Source organism: Mus musculus, chromosome 14 (genome assembly GCF_000001635.26).
Source record: "Mus musculus strain C57BL/6J chromosome 14, GRCm38.p6 C57BL/6J".
NCBI lineage: Eukaryota > Metazoa > Chordata > Mammalia > Rodentia > Muridae > Mus > Mus musculus.
Window position 1 is genome coordinate 60,784,550 of NC_000080.6, and position 15,099 is coordinate 60,799,648.

The 15,099-nt window shown below is 45.4% G+C and overlaps 1 protein-coding gene across 3 annotated transcripts in view; it reads left to right on the forward strand.

Annotated features, from left to right (window-relative positions):
• The first annotated feature begins 12 nt into the window (after nt 1–12).
• The window catches only part of Mipep (mitochondrial intermediate peptidase), a 120,920-nt gene continuing 105,833 nt past the window's right edge, over nt 13–15,099 (forward strand). For 2 of the 3 annotated variants that reach the window (NR_040642.1, NM_027436.3), the window contains exons 1-5: nt 17–321; nt 2,746–2,919; nt 3,605–3,693; nt 6,338–6,424; nt 11,623–11,686. Coding sequence is in view for 2 of the 3 variants with exons in the window: in NM_027436.3 (NP_081712.2) it covers nt 139–321; nt 2,746–2,919; nt 3,605–3,693; nt 6,338–6,424; nt 11,623–11,686 (597 nt within the window). In the remaining variant the exon portion in view is untranslated. Of the gene's footprint in view, nt 322–2,745; nt 2,920–3,604; nt 3,694–6,337; nt 6,425–11,622; nt 11,687–15,099 lie in introns of all 3 variants that reach the window. The other variant, XM_006519508.3, reaches the window with a different exon arrangement.

Here is a 15,099-nt window from a genome sequence, read left to right on the forward strand (position 1 = left end):
CGTGGAGGGCGACGCTCTTCCTAACGATTGTTAGCGTGCTCAAGTCCGGGTCTGCCCTGCGAGTTCCGCGGCGTGGGCTGCTGCCTTGGAAACGCGGGGCGCGCGCTTCCCGAGCCTGGCAGAGCCGGGGTCCGGAGGATGCTGCTGGCGGCCGGGGCACGGTACGCCCGCCGGCTGTGCGGCCGGGGAGCCGCGGCGGCTCTGCAGGGACGCACAGGCCGGAGCTGCGCCCGGGACGTCAGTACTAGCTGGTCCCCGGTGGGCGCCGCCTTCAACGTCAAGCCCCAGAGCCACCTATGGAACCTGTTGGGGGAGCGCCGGGTGAGCGTGCCGTGGGTCTGGGCAGCGCGGGCTCCGCGTCTGGCTGAAAAGGGACTGTGCCGGGATAAGCGCACCCCGGAGCGGCTGACCCAGCGGCAACTCAGCCTTTCCTCTACTCAAGCTCCATTCTTTTCCTTCTGGCTTCAGAGTTCACATTTGCCCTTGGCTTTGTAACGACACTCTTGCTTTGAAAACTCCATCACACCTTAATTGTCCACTTCAGGCTGCTCTGAAACAACCTGTTAAACTAGGCATAGTGGCTCTTGTAAGACAGTCTTGATAGGTAGAGGCAAGAGGGTACAAAAGACAGTCCTTTGGGCTCCGAACTGACTTTGAGACTAGCCTGAGTTGCTTAAGAACCGGCGGTAAAACAGAAAGCACCTACAGAACCCTACTGAGAAAAATCAGATTTCCTGTCGTGCTTTGTAGTTTATTGCATAGCCTACGAAGTCATCAGAATTGCTTGGCTATTTCTACTCTGCCCTTGGTGGTGTTGGACACTTGATAATGAATGAGGAAAAGGCAGGAAGACTGAGGAAAGATTTTTGTCCTAAAACAATGATTTTTCAACCCTTCTAATGCTGTGACTCTTTAATACAGTTCCTCCCGATGCGGTGACCTCAAACCATAAGATTATTTTGTTGCTATTTCACAACTAATTGTGCTACTGTTATGAATTATAAACATCTGATATATGAACCCCCAGGTGGGTTCTAAAAGTGTTTTTTTATTTTTTTATCTTTTCACTGTTGGGCAGCTTTCTAAAGACAAGTCTGGGATATAGCTTCATTGTACTTCATGGCATATCTCTGTGTTTAACTTTGTCTATTTGAAAGTTCTTTCTTATTATATAAATTTTCCTCCAAAACCCATAAAGGTCGATGATGCTGGTATTAGTGGAGTTGGTGTTGGAAGTGCCTTTTAGCAGAAAGATAAGCTTGGTTTTGGGTGGATGAAATAGAACTGATTTCACCTGTATTTTAAACCATTGTTTAGTGTGTGTGTGTGTGTGTGTGTGTGTGTGTGTGAATGCATGCAGGTCTGGAAGGCGCAGGCCAGAGGACAGCCTTTCCGGATCTGTAACCTTCAACCTTTTGGAGGTGGAGTCTCTCTTGGTTTTGCTATTGGACTGAATACTCAGGTTATCGTTCCTGCTCCTATTTGGTTCTTGAGCTTCTGGGCTGTTTTCTTGTTTCTATCTTGATGTAGGAGGACTGCTGGGATTATAGTTGCATGCCACAAACATTTGACTTTCAAGCTTTTTTTATTTTTTTATTTTATGTGTTTTGCCCAAATATATGTAAATTCACCACATGCGCAGTGTCCGTGCAGGCGAAAAGAGGGTGTTCTATCCCCTGCAACTGAAGTTGTAAACAGGTGGTAAACTACCATATAAGATGCTGGGAATAGAACCCCGGTCCTCTGCAAGAGCAGTAACCACTGGGCCATCTCTCCAGCCCTTCTTCCCAAGTTGTTTTTAATTATGTTTTTGTTTGTTTGTGTGTATAGGTGCCTGTATGTCCATATGCCTGGCTTTTAGGACTTGGGATGCATAGATGAGAAGATCTGAAGTTCCAGACTCAGTCACAGGAAACAAAAAGAATTTTAAAGCGTATTTCCATATCCGTAAAAGGGGAATGTACTCCCGGTTCTAGAACTGTGTGATTTAGCTGAGAGAATCTGTGTAAAGTACATGGCACACTTTGGCCTGCGTTATATTAAGCATCAGCTTTCTCAGGGCGCCAGGATTGGTGCTCCAGCTGCTGTTCAAAGATGGTCATTCGCATTAGATTAGTGATTTTATTTTTCTTTATTAAAATACTGGAGTTCCTTAGTTTCAGCCAGTGACTGGGTTTGGTATGTTACGTCTCCTTGTGGGTTATTGGTATTGTGGGTTGGTATTATGTGTGGAGACCTCGCTGTATGTGAGGCACTCATACATACTGTCTGCTTTAGTATGTTTCTGTGCTGACAGGTATACTGCCAGCCTCAGATACTTGATGAGAAAACTGAAGCCCGGGAGGAATGATCAAGTGACCAAGGTTGTGAACTAATTATAGCTGTCATTAACATCTGTTAAGTGCTGTCTGTGTGCCGGGCACTGTTAGAAATTTTGTTGAACTTTTGAATCTTCATTTAGTCTTCCCAGCCTTTTTCTCACGGAGACATGGTGATGACAGCTGAACCCACACCATTCATTTACTTTTGAAAAGTAGGGAAAGCTTGAAGGAGACATATAGTTTCAAAACATTTTAGGGTTATTTTGTGTAGCATGACAGAGAAATAGTGACACTGTTCCCATGAGCATAGATGTGGGTGGTCGCCAAAATCAGGGCTTTGCACAAAAGTAGTTCTAGGGAGTGAAACAGACAGACAAAACTGTGCTTCTGGCTATCGGTTAGACATGCTGTTTTGTACTTTTAGGGTCTTTTTGGAGTTCCTGAGCTCAGCACCCCTGAAGGATTCCAAGTTGCCCAAGAGGAAGCCTTGAAGAAGACGGAGTGGCTGGTAGAGCGAGCATGTTCCACACCCCCAGGGCCACAGACAGTCCTCATTTTTGACGAACTCTCGGATTGCCTGTGCAGAGTGGCTGACTTGGTGAGATTTAGAATGGAAAACAAGGGTGTGTAAGGGTGCAGGAGCGTGCATGCCGTGTGTGTGTGTGTGTGTGTGTGTGTGTGTATATGTGTGGTGTCTGTATGTGTGTGTGTGTCTGTGTGTGAGGGTGCAGGAACATGCATGCCGTGTGTGTGTGTGTGTGTGTGTGTGTGTCTCTGTGTGTGTGTCTGTGTGTGAGGGTGCAGGAACATGCATGCCATGGGTGTGTGTGTGTGTGTGTGTGTGTGTGTGTGAGAGAGAGAGAGAGATTGAGAGAGATCGAGAGAGATCGAGCAGGAGTGTGCATCCCATGTGTGTGAGTGCAGGAGTGTCAATGCCATGGATGTGTGTGTAGATGCATGCAAACCATAGGGGTGTGTGTGTGTGTATGCATGTATGTGTGTGCAAGAGAGTGCATGCCATGATGTGTGTGTATGAGTGCAGGCATGGGGTCGTGGGAGAACTCTCAGGAGCCTCTCCTTGTAGGATCGATGGTGAAATTTAGGTCACCAGGCCTGCAAGCCAGACCTCCTACCTGCTGAGCCGTCTTGCCAGAAATGGGCCCAAATTTGATTGCTTGTATCAATAAAGGTGATTAATGGCACATAGAATCTAAAATAGTGATTGGTCTTAGACTCCACTGTTCCATCAAAGTCCTTTGGTTTTTGTCTTTCCCCTTCATTAGGCGGACTTTGTGAAAATTGGACACCCAGACCCTGCATTCAGAGAGGCTGCGCAAGAGGCCTGCAGAAGTATTGGCACCATGGTGGAAAAGTACGTCCTTTCCACTCCAGGTGGCTTTGTGTAGAGCGCTTGTCACTTCCAGGGTGGGTGGGAGGAGGTGCTGTGACCCAGCAGCCCAGGAAGGTGGTGGGATGGCTGGGCCAAGTCCTAGCAGCTGGAGCTGGTCTGCTGGCTTCTCTCTTCCTTTATCGTTGGATAATGAAGTCGACTTTCCAGGTTGCCATGAGTGAAAATCAAACGAGGCAAATATGAGATGCTTAGAAGGTGTCAGGCACACGGGGTCATACGGCAATATTTGTCCTCCGTACTGTTGACAGCAAATGTGCTGGTGGGTTTTTGTGGAGACCCTCAACTGAGGAATTGCCTCCATCAGATTGGCCTATAGACAAGTCTGGGAGGCATTTTCTTGATTAATGATGGACGTCAGAGGTCTCAGCTCACTGTGAGCAATGCCACCCCCAGGCAGGTGGTCCTTCGATGAGTCATGGAGTGTGAGCAGCCTTCCTTCTTGGCTTCTGCCCTTCAGTTTCTGCCTTGGCATCCCTCTGGATGACATGGCAGACAGGGCTATTATGACATGGGCTAGTCAGGGTTTCTATTCATGACCAAGAAGCAAGTTGGAGAGGAAAGGGTTTATTCAGCTTACATTTCCATGTTACTGTTCATCACCAAAGGAAGTCAGGACTGGTACTCAAGCAGATCTGGAAGCAGGAGCTGATGCAGAGGCCATGGAGGGATGTTACTTACTGGTTTGCTTGCTCTGGCTTGCTCAGCTTGCTCTCTTAGAGAACCCAAGACTACCAGCTCCAGCCCAGGGATGGCACCACCCATAATGGGCCCTCTCCCCTTGATCACCAACTGAGAAAATGCCCCACAGCTGGATCTCATGGAGGCACTTCCCCAACTGAAGCTCCTTTCTCTGTGATGACTCCAGCCTGTGTGCACAAAACCAGCCAGTATACCTCCCCAAGTCACTCTTGATTATGGTCTTTTCATGACAGTGGGAAGCGAACTGGGGCAGTAAGGAAAGTCTTTTGAATATTTTTGTGGATATTTGGAATTTCCAGATTTTGGCAGGAATCAATTGCATACGTGGCTGTGGGCCATAGGATAGGAGGCCCAAATATGTATCTATACGAAGTACCCTTTTAGACTTTGTTGAGTTGTGATTAGGAATTTCTTAATGTTCTCTGAGAAAGCCAAGGAAGGCTGTAGGTGGAGGCTATGAGGAAACAAAGTATTCTAAAGTGGTTTGGGAGTGGGGTTTTAAAGCCATTTATGAATGCTCCAAAGAGATAGTTGAAGTCACTGTGGACAGCACTATGTGCTGAAGCACAGGTATGTGACACTAAGCCAGATAATGTCTGAGACTGAGGAGAGTGTGAGGGTGCACCTAGGCTGGGCTAATGAGGGGAAAAGAGAAGCCAGGCAACACCATGAGACTGTTTCAGAACCCAGAAGCTGGAGAGGAGGTGGCCTCACTAGTCGGACAGACTTCATCTTAGGAAGCATGGCTGTCCGCTCTCTCGCATTGAGCAACGTTGTCCCACTCTGGCACAGCAAGTGTGATTTTTGTCTTCTTTGATGGGTACTGCATGGGTAAAGCCAGTCCCTGCCACATTTGGACACGTGACTCCGTGCTGCAGCAAGGACTGAAACACGGGATCCCACGGGGTAACAAGCACTTTCTCTTAGGAGTAGCCCAGGGAGGGAGTCATCTATCTGGGATGCTATGCAGGTTGTGTCCTGATGATTTTAGGTACAGCCTGTCCCAAGCCCAAGCTCTCTTAGTTTGGTGGGAGAAGTGGTATAGTGCTTGGCTGTAATCTCCACCTCTCTACGGAGAGTGCTTCAGTCTGTTGAAAGTCGCTCACAGTGAGCTGGGGCCTCCAGCATCAATCATTAACCGAGAAAATGGAAACCATGAAGGTTTCCTTAAGACTTCAGCCCTGTACCTTAGAACTCACGCTAGCTGTGCCTGTATGGGTGGGAGCAAAGAGCCTTGACCCAGGCACCAAAATCAGCCCGACCTGGAGCATCACTGCCCCAAGGCCCTGGCTGGCATCCTCAGCCAGCCTTGGGGCCAGTCCTAGACTAGAAACCACTGCCACCTAGTGGAGCCTGATGGTAGAACAATATCATTCCAACACCCCCAGTCTACTACCCTTACCCAGGGACTCAAGGATGGGCCAGTTCCCCAGGCCATTTGCAATTAAAGATCTGAAGTGGCTGGTGAGCTGGAGGGTTACTTTTGCTACCACTCTCATGGGTCCTCCAAATGTTAAGGGGACCAAGGCAGTTACCATCAATCAAAAGATGCTTAGCAGAAACACTCCGTATCACCTACTCCCTAACACAGCTCCCGGGTGTCAGTGAGAAAGCTGGCACCTATGTCCTGCTGGCTCTGGCCACGTGAAGGACAGCAGTTCACAGACACCTGCACCACGGTCCCTGCTGAAGGTATGCACACCTCTCACAGTTTAATGCTGGATGACCCTGCCTGAACGGTTTCTAAGTATGGCTGTTATTCCTGGTTCAAAAGACTATACAGAAAACTGCTTCCCAGTTTTGGGCTCTGAGATTTGTATGCAACCATCTAATTCCGTGCTCTTGATGTAGAGTGAACATTTAAAAATGGATTAGGAAATCACGTTTCCATTCCCGGCTTTCCTAGGTTGAATACAAACGTGGAGCTGTATCAGAGTCTGCAAAGGTTACTGGGTGATAAGAAGCTTATGGAGTCCCTTGATGCGGAAACCAGGTACCCACCCATCCATTCCTGTTCCTATGACTGCCTGCCGGCCAGGCTGGAGAGCCCTCTTTGCCCTCTTGGGTGCCTCGCTCAGGATTCCGTGGCTCCTGCACTTTCTTGGAGACTCCACCACACTACATCTTCTCTCTACACCATGTCCATCTGGGTCCATCCTCTTACCCATGGTCACCACCGATAGCTTCTTACTTGTTGCCTTGGTGATTTGTTTCCATCTCTCTGCCTTATGGATGACCTCTACAAGGCTGGTCTCTTGTTCACTGCTGCAAGATGAACGTCCAGTGATAGATAACCGCCTGTTAAATTGCTGATAGTCACGCTGTCTTTATGCTGAATGACCCACCATCGCACCACTGGGAGACACCAGCAATTGATTTGTTTGCTGGGTGGTTCTCGAGAGCTTTAATGAGTGGCTCTGGTTCATTCGATTGCAATTACCCCTCGAGGTAAGAAGCCTCAGTTCCCAGGAGGACCTGATGCATAACCTCAGAAGGAACCTGATTTCTTTGCTTACATTTTTTATAAGATCCATGTAAATGTAGGATTTTGTAAGGTACGTGTACTAAAATGGTTCAGCACATAAAAGTATCTGCTGGTCAGTCAGTCTGATGATCTGAGTCCAGTCTCTGCGACCCACACGGTGGAAGGAAAAACTGAGTCCTGCAAGTCATTGTCTGACCTACTCATGTCATGGCAGGTGTACACACACATACACACACACACACACCACACATAGATACACACCCACACACCCACACACACCTCACACAGATACACACACATACCCCACACAGATACACACACACATACACACACACACCCCACACACAGATACAGATACACACACACACACAGATACACACACACACACACACACACACAGATACAGATACACACACCCCGCACACACATACACCCCACACAGATACAGATACACACACACACCCCACACAGATACACACACACACACACACACACACACACACACACTATTTACTGTTACAGATGCATTCCTAGAAATACTAGTTCTCTGAGTGTGTTAGTTTCTTTTCTGTTGCTGTGATAATACAAAAGCAGCTGACAAGACAGCTGAGTAGACAGAAGGTTTATTTAGCTCACAGTGCCAGGTTAAGCTCCATCAATTGCAACAAAGTGACTATAAGGAACAGAGAGCAAAGAGTGAGTGCATGTATGATTGCGCCCAGCTTGCTCTCTCCACACTTGCTTGCACAGATCAGGATTTCCTGCCTAGGGAATGGTGCTGCCCACAGTAAGCAGATCTTCCATCACATTAATGTAACTAAGATAAACCCTCCACAGACATGCCCACAGACCCACCTAATTCAGACAGTCTCTCATTGTGACAATTAAAACTAGCCATCACAACTCTATCCCTTGTCTGTGAGCTAAACAGGAAGAAACTAAGAAATGAGCTGTTCAGATTTCCTCAGAGGGGTCCCACAGATGGGCCTGTACATTTGGGAGTCTATTATAATATTTCTTCTCTTCTGGAAAACTTAGTGGCTTCTATAAAACAACGTCCTTTTTATTTTAGCCTTTTTATGTTGCATGTTTGTACACATCTTGACAAACACATTTTCTAAACAGTATAAAACAGAAAAGAATCCGGTTACATGAACAAGTGATAACGTCCCTTTGGATAAACCGGAGGGCATAGTGTGTGGAACCTGAGTGTGCACATAAGACCTCTAGGAAGTGTGAGAGTAACCGAAGTGGAGGTATATGTTGTCCTCTTAGATAGGAGACAAGAAAATCCAGAGGTGTTTTCTCCTAGCCTGTAAGTTTATGGCTATCCAGTCTGTGTCTAAAGATGGGCTTTCTTTTGTATGCAAAGATTTTGAAGTTGTAAAGAAGACTCCAGAATAGATTGGGAAAAAATCTGGTAAAGTAACAAAAGGTCTTGAGCCAGATTTTTCAAACATTTATATAAAAATCCAGTATTTGGAAGTACTTTATACTTAAGTTGGGATATTCAATGAAATAATGAAGGACTGAATATTTTTTCAGAGCTACACACAGTATTTTAGTATTATAATCTCATACTCAGGAGGCTAAGGCAGGAGGATCCAAGTTCAAGAGTTGGCTTAGATACAGAGCAAGTTCAAGGTCAACCTTGACAACTTATAAGAGCCTGCCAGAAAGTAAAAAGTAAAACAGCAGTGGCAGCAGCAGCAGCAATCCCGGGGCCGGGGATATAGTTCAGTAGCGGAGGCATTGTTTAGTGTGTGCAACTCTAAATCCAGTCTCTAGTCTGATCAGTCAGTCATCGATCGATACTTTGAAATGAGTAATAAAAGCATAGACCTCTTGGAATGTGGAAGGTCTTCCTTGGTACCAACCGGAAAAATCGACTTGGTTACATAAAAGTTACAGACTTTTTATGGCCAAACTCTTCAATGTTAAAAGTCAGAATATACAAATGACACACATTGGTTACCTGACAAAGGGTTAGTGTATTTATCATGTTAAGAGACCTTATGCATTGCTTGGAGTATAAAGAGTATACACAAAAATAAGGAGAGATTTCTTATTTTTATTTTTTTTATAAAAGTTCATTTGGAAAGATCAGGAATAGGAACAGATAGATGTCTTGGTCTCGCGGTAGTAAGGCGTGGCTCTAGAATTAGACTCTAGGGCTGGCTGTCAGCACCACAATTTGCTGAATCCTAGTTCCCTTTGTAAACAGGGATAAGGATAAAGGGTTACAACATGACGTTTACATGAGATAATTCATGTAATGTGTTTTGTTCGGTACTGTACCCCAGATTAGATGGGTTACCATTAAAAAGTGGAATAAGGCAGAGAGCCCCCCACAGTCAACACAGATGAAGCAGTGTAAGAGTAGCTGACTTAGTGATGTGGCGTAATGGAGCCTCTAACTGTGAACAGCCTTAGGGAGGGCCATTGAAGAATGCATATTAGTATAAGAATACTTTCTGATCAGTTTAACTTCTTGGAATTTATCTTAAAATGAACAATGGTACAGAAATGCATAAACATTTTTGTTTTTTGATGTTTGGTTGTTTTTATTAAAAAAAAAAACAAAAAAAAACAGGGTCTCACATACCCATGCTGGTCTTGAACTGCCGGCATCTGCCTCTACACATAGGCTTCTAGGATTACAACAGTTATAGGAATGGAGAAAATAGAAAATATTTAGTGTATATAAACAGAACGTAGCACAAACATGAAAAGTTTTATATTTTCAGGATGGAATTAGCAGAGTATATATTGATTTAAAAGTTTTATTTTTAAAAGAATATTTAAATGGGGTTGGGGATTTAGCTCAGTGGTAGAAGCACAAGGTCCTGGGTTTGGTCCTCAGCTCTGGGGGGAAAAAAGAATATTTAAATATAGGAAGATATTCAATATTTGTGGTATAATATTTTGAGAAAAAATTTTGTATGGTTGGGTTTTTTTTCAAGACAGGATTCTCTGTGTAGCCTTGACTGTCCTGGAACTTAATCTGTAGACTAGGTTGGCCTTGAACTCACAGAGATCCACCTATCTCTGCCTCCCAAGTGCTAGAATTAAAGGTGTGTACTACCACAACCTGGCACATACATTTTTATAGCAAAGTGATACTATGAAATATTTTTGCTTAAGAAGAGATTACTGGAGGCTGGAAGATGGCTCAGCTATTAAGAGCACTGGCTGCTTTTCCAGAGGTCCTAAGTTCAGTTCCCAGCACCCATATAGCAGCTTTCAACTGTCCAGGTCCAGAGAATCTTACACCTTCACATAGACATAATGCAGGCAAAACACCAGTTCACATAAAATTGAAAGCAAGTCATAAAAGAAAAAATATTTTTAAAAAGTACTGTGTTTTTACAGTGCTTTGGAAAGAAAAATGGTGTGAGGTGGGAAATGAGACAAGTTAGCAAGTTAGGGGCCCTGTGAAGTGTTCTGCATTGTTTAAGAAAGCATGCAACAACTGCATTGTTAATGGGACCTATTAGTTATTTTGAGACAAGTTCTAGAACTCCCTATTTGTCTAGCATTGCTCAAACTTGCAATCCTCCTGTCTCTCCCCTTTCAGAGGGCTGGAACTACAGACATCTCAGATGCCTGGCAAGATCCTTGAAGTTTTAGAATTTTAGAAGACCTTGGTCTGAGAACAGCTCACTGCCATAGAACCTGCCTAGTATATGTAGGACACTGGGTGTGATCCTAGTACTATGGGGAGACCACATGTGAAGAAGTTTAGAATAATGTTAATTCTGTTCATTCAAGATGTATTTGAGGGGGCTGGTGAGATGGCTCAGTGGTTAAGAGCACTGACTGCTCCTCTAAAGATCCTGAGTTCAAATCCAAGCCACCACATTGTGGCTTACAAACACCCATAATGATATCTGATGTTCTCTTCTGGTGCGTCTGAAGTCAGCTACAGTGTACTTATGTATAATAATAAATACATCTTAAAAAAAAAAAGATGTATTTGAGCCAGGTATGGTCTGGTATACGCCTCTATAATCTCAGCACTCCAAAGGCTGAGGCAGGAGGATCACAAGTTTGAAGCAAGCTTGTGCTGTATAGCAAGATCCTATCTCATAAAGCAAAACCAGCAATGCATTAATAAGTAAAATTATATGATACAGTAATCAGGAAGACAAATATATCCATTTTTGAAAAGTCAAATCCAGAAGAATACATCAAATACTTCATTAATCTACCACTAGAAACAAAAGCAATTAAAAAATATCACTGGCAGGAAGGTTGTTAACTGACTTCAAGCCTGAAGACAGAATGAAAAGAAAGAGCACGCTCTCTACAGTCAGGATGCTACTCCTGGCATCAGGGAGAAGCTGGCCCGCTGCACCAGCCGAAAGAAACACTGCAAGCTCCACACAGGTCCTGGAGAGGCTGTCCAAGTGCGGACCCATCCTGGCGGTAGTTACTGGCTTTGGATGCAGTTGAGATAACTAGATGTTAGGTTCCTAGCTTCACCGGGTATAAGAGCTGACCTGACATGACAGGCCAGTGGGACTCCCAGCCGGGCGCCATACCTACTTCTGAGATATTAAACTTCTTGTTTCAAACAAAGAAACTGTGGCTGTATTGAAGTAGTTCTCTTTAACAGTAAGTTTTGGAAATCCTGATTGAACATAGAGACTGATTTTTGTTGTAATTTTAATGAACTCCTGTAACTTGTGCTTACTTTATTTTAGGCGAGTGGCCGAACTATTTATGTTTGATTTTGAAATCAGTGGAATCCATCTAGATGAAGAAAAGGTAATAAATCTTTTTTTTTCTTTTTAAAATATGCTCTTAAATTTATTTCTCTTGTGTATGAGATGGCCTGAATGTATGTATGTATACCTCATGCATGGCCTTGGGGGTAGGAAGAGGGTAAGAGCCCCTGGGTCTGCAGTTACGGATGGTTTTAACCAGCACATGTGTGCTGGGAACCAATTCCTACACCTCTGCAAGAGTAACTCATGCTCTCGACCTTTTAACCATCTCTCCACCCAAGTCTTTTCGTTCTTCAGATCGGGTCTATATAGCCCCAGCAGGCCTGGAACATGCTATGTAGACTAGGCTGGCCTCAAACTCATGCTGCTTCCTGAGTGCTGGGGTTAAAGGTGTGTGACAGCAAAGGGGGCACATTTATCTATCTGTCTGTCTGTCTGTCTACTCATCTATCTACCTATTTATTTAGAGATAGATAGGGCCTCCTGTAGCCCAGCTTAGCTTTGATCTTGGTGTGGATTGAAGATGAACTTGTCTTTCTGATCTTGGACCAGGCTCAGTGCAGGGAATTGAACCCATCAGGGGAAGCATTCCACCAGCTGAGCAAAGACAAGGTTACATGTTAACCAAATTGGCCTGGAACTTGTTTGTAGCAGAGGCTGGCCTTGAACTCCTGACCTTCTTGCCTTCACCCCCTTCTAGTATTACAGGCATGCCACCACACCAGGCTTCCAGCTGTTTTAGTGTTTTTACTAACATTTATTTGCTAGAGCCCTCTTGTATCACTTGACGGTGTATTAGCAAACTCTTAGGACCTTTTTTCACTTGTCATAAAATTCTTCTGTAGGTGGTGTCTAAACATAGTGCTCTCTGGAAGCTGGCCATCACTCCAAAATGAAGTGACAGCTCAGCTAGAGTGGTGACGGTGCCATGGAGTGAGGCTGAGATGGAGAGTAGGTGGACTTCACACTTGGTGTGCCTGATGGCTCCACACATTTGCTATGGTGTGACCTGTGCAGTGTTCTCTCTGGATGGAGGGTAGAAACAAAGTAACTTGCTAGAGGCTCTCAGCTTCAGCGCAGGGAGTTCTCACACTGGCTGCAGGTGTCCTAAGAATATGATGCGCTGCCAACCAGTCCCTTGTGTGGGCAGCAGCTCAGTGCTGGGCTAGAGGAGTGGCTGGATGCCACCCAGAGTGGCTCCCCATGGCCTCCTCTGCTTGCCCACGGTCCGATTATTATTATGATTTTATAGCTCTTTCCATCCCAGGGAATCCAAAGACATTTATCTAGGAACAAAAGTTAGTTTCTCAGAATGTCTTGGGACCTCCGTGCCTGAGACTTCTCTATCTGGATCAACCAAGGGCAGATGAAAAACATTCAGAAAACGATGTGTTTGCACTGAGCTCAGAGCAGACTTTGCTAATAGCTTTCGTGCTCTCACCTGGCCTTTACATTGTATTATACTTCCCAAGTGATTGACAGATGTTCTGGAGTTGATAGGAGGAGGTGGATAGGTTTCGTGCAAATGCAGAAGGACTATTCTGCTGTCCAAGGTAGGGAGGGGTGTCTTGGCACCAGTCCATACCACAGAACATTTGTACGCCTTGTCTGATAAATAGGAGGTCTATCTTTCTGTCTGTCTCTCTTTTAATTTTTATTGTTGTTTTGTTTATTGCAACAGTGTATTCACTTTGTAGCCCAGGCTGACCTTGAACTTGTGGTGATCCTCCTGCCTCTGCCGCCTGAGTGCTGGGATCACTTGTGGGAGCCGCTGCTCCTGGCTAATGAAACACAGTGAGTTCATGCATTCACCTGAGGGCCCATCAGTCAGGACGCAGCAGGTTAACTTTTGGTTTGCCTCCACGTCTGGGGATGTCTTTCAGTCGGTCGGGCGCCTTAGGCAGGGTCTTTCCCTACTCAGTTGCCTGAGGCTTACACCTTTTCCTCTGCAGCCCCTTTCCTCGATGACGTATACTGCTTCTCTTTGAGTCACCACAGAAAGTGTGGAGTAACTGCAGTGCTCTTTCACTGAAGGTCATCTCCCATGGACTAGATGGCCTGGCTGTCTGAGATGCCTCTATTCTCCGTGATGACAGGGAACACCTCCAAGCATTTGTCAGAGTAAGAAATGCTTCTCCCATCACCCACACAGTGCCTTTAAGAATCTGTTTCGTGATGAGAAACTGGTGACCCCAGAAGAATGAGAAGCAATCTGTAAGCTCCGGACTTGTTAGGTTTTGGTTTTGCTCTTTGGGACATGATCTTGCTCTGTAGCCCAAGCTGATCTAGAACTCTCAGATGCTAGGGTTGCATGCTTGAGCCACCACACCTGGCTTTTTATTCTTGATAGAAGGTCTCAGTGTGGAGCTTGTGCTGGCCTCAGACTCAGGTTTGCTCTACTTCAGCCTCTCAAACGCTTGGGATTTCAGCACATGGAGATCACATGTTGCCTTTAGTGCCGGGGGTTGAATTTAGGGACCCATGCATGCTAAGAAAGTCCTCTGCACTGAGCAGTATCACCAGCAGATCATGTTTTTTGATGTATACCAGTTTTGGATTCAGTAAAATACCTCATGATTGTAAGATGATACATTGTAATGCTAGTCCCCATTAACTGGGTTTGATGTCTTCTGTTTGTGAGCAATGGGGACTCATGTATCACAGGGTAGCATTGAGCTTTCTGTGAAGCCAAGAATATCTGCTTCCACCTCCCAAGTGCTAGTGACGCAGACCTTCTCCATTACGTCTGCTTTAAGAGGTGCTGGGATCAGACCCAGGGCTTCCTGCATGCCAGGCTAGCACTCAACCAACTGAACACAGTCCTTGCCACCCCAATCCTGCTTTGTTAACCTTTGAGGTGACATTGCTGTGCATAGCTCTCGCATTGTACAGAATGTTAATTAAAGCCGTGTTTGAAACTGTGCTGGCCAATGTTTATGTTCAGTTTTCACCAGCACCGACCGCCGTTCTCATCCAGCACACATGTACTCATAGCGTACCCTATCTTTCCCACCAAGTGACTCTCAGAGGCCATCAGCATTAAAGATGCAGGAGATAAGTCAGCCGTTTTCTCTGCAGCCCCTGCGTCTGCTCTTATGGGTGCCCCCGGGCCCAGGCTGACATCACCTGCTTTAGAAGGGAGGTTCTAAGGCACCCCACCAACATAACGTCATTTGCACACCGCAAAGGCTTACGTTCTTTCAGGTTTGCTTTGGTTAATTTTGAGATGAGGTGCTGCTGTGTCCTCAGGCTGCCTTTGAGCTCCTGCGTTCAAGCCCGTCTGCCTTCCTCTTCCCTGAGTAACTGTAGCTGCAGGCATGGGCCTCTGTGCTCTGTGCTCGCTAGTTTTCAGTTTAAGGTCTTGTGATTATAACTTAGGAGTTTAAAATTAACTGTTTATTTTAAGAAGTGTTTCTAATAGTTTCACAGGGTGTTTAGTGTTCTAAGCCGTGC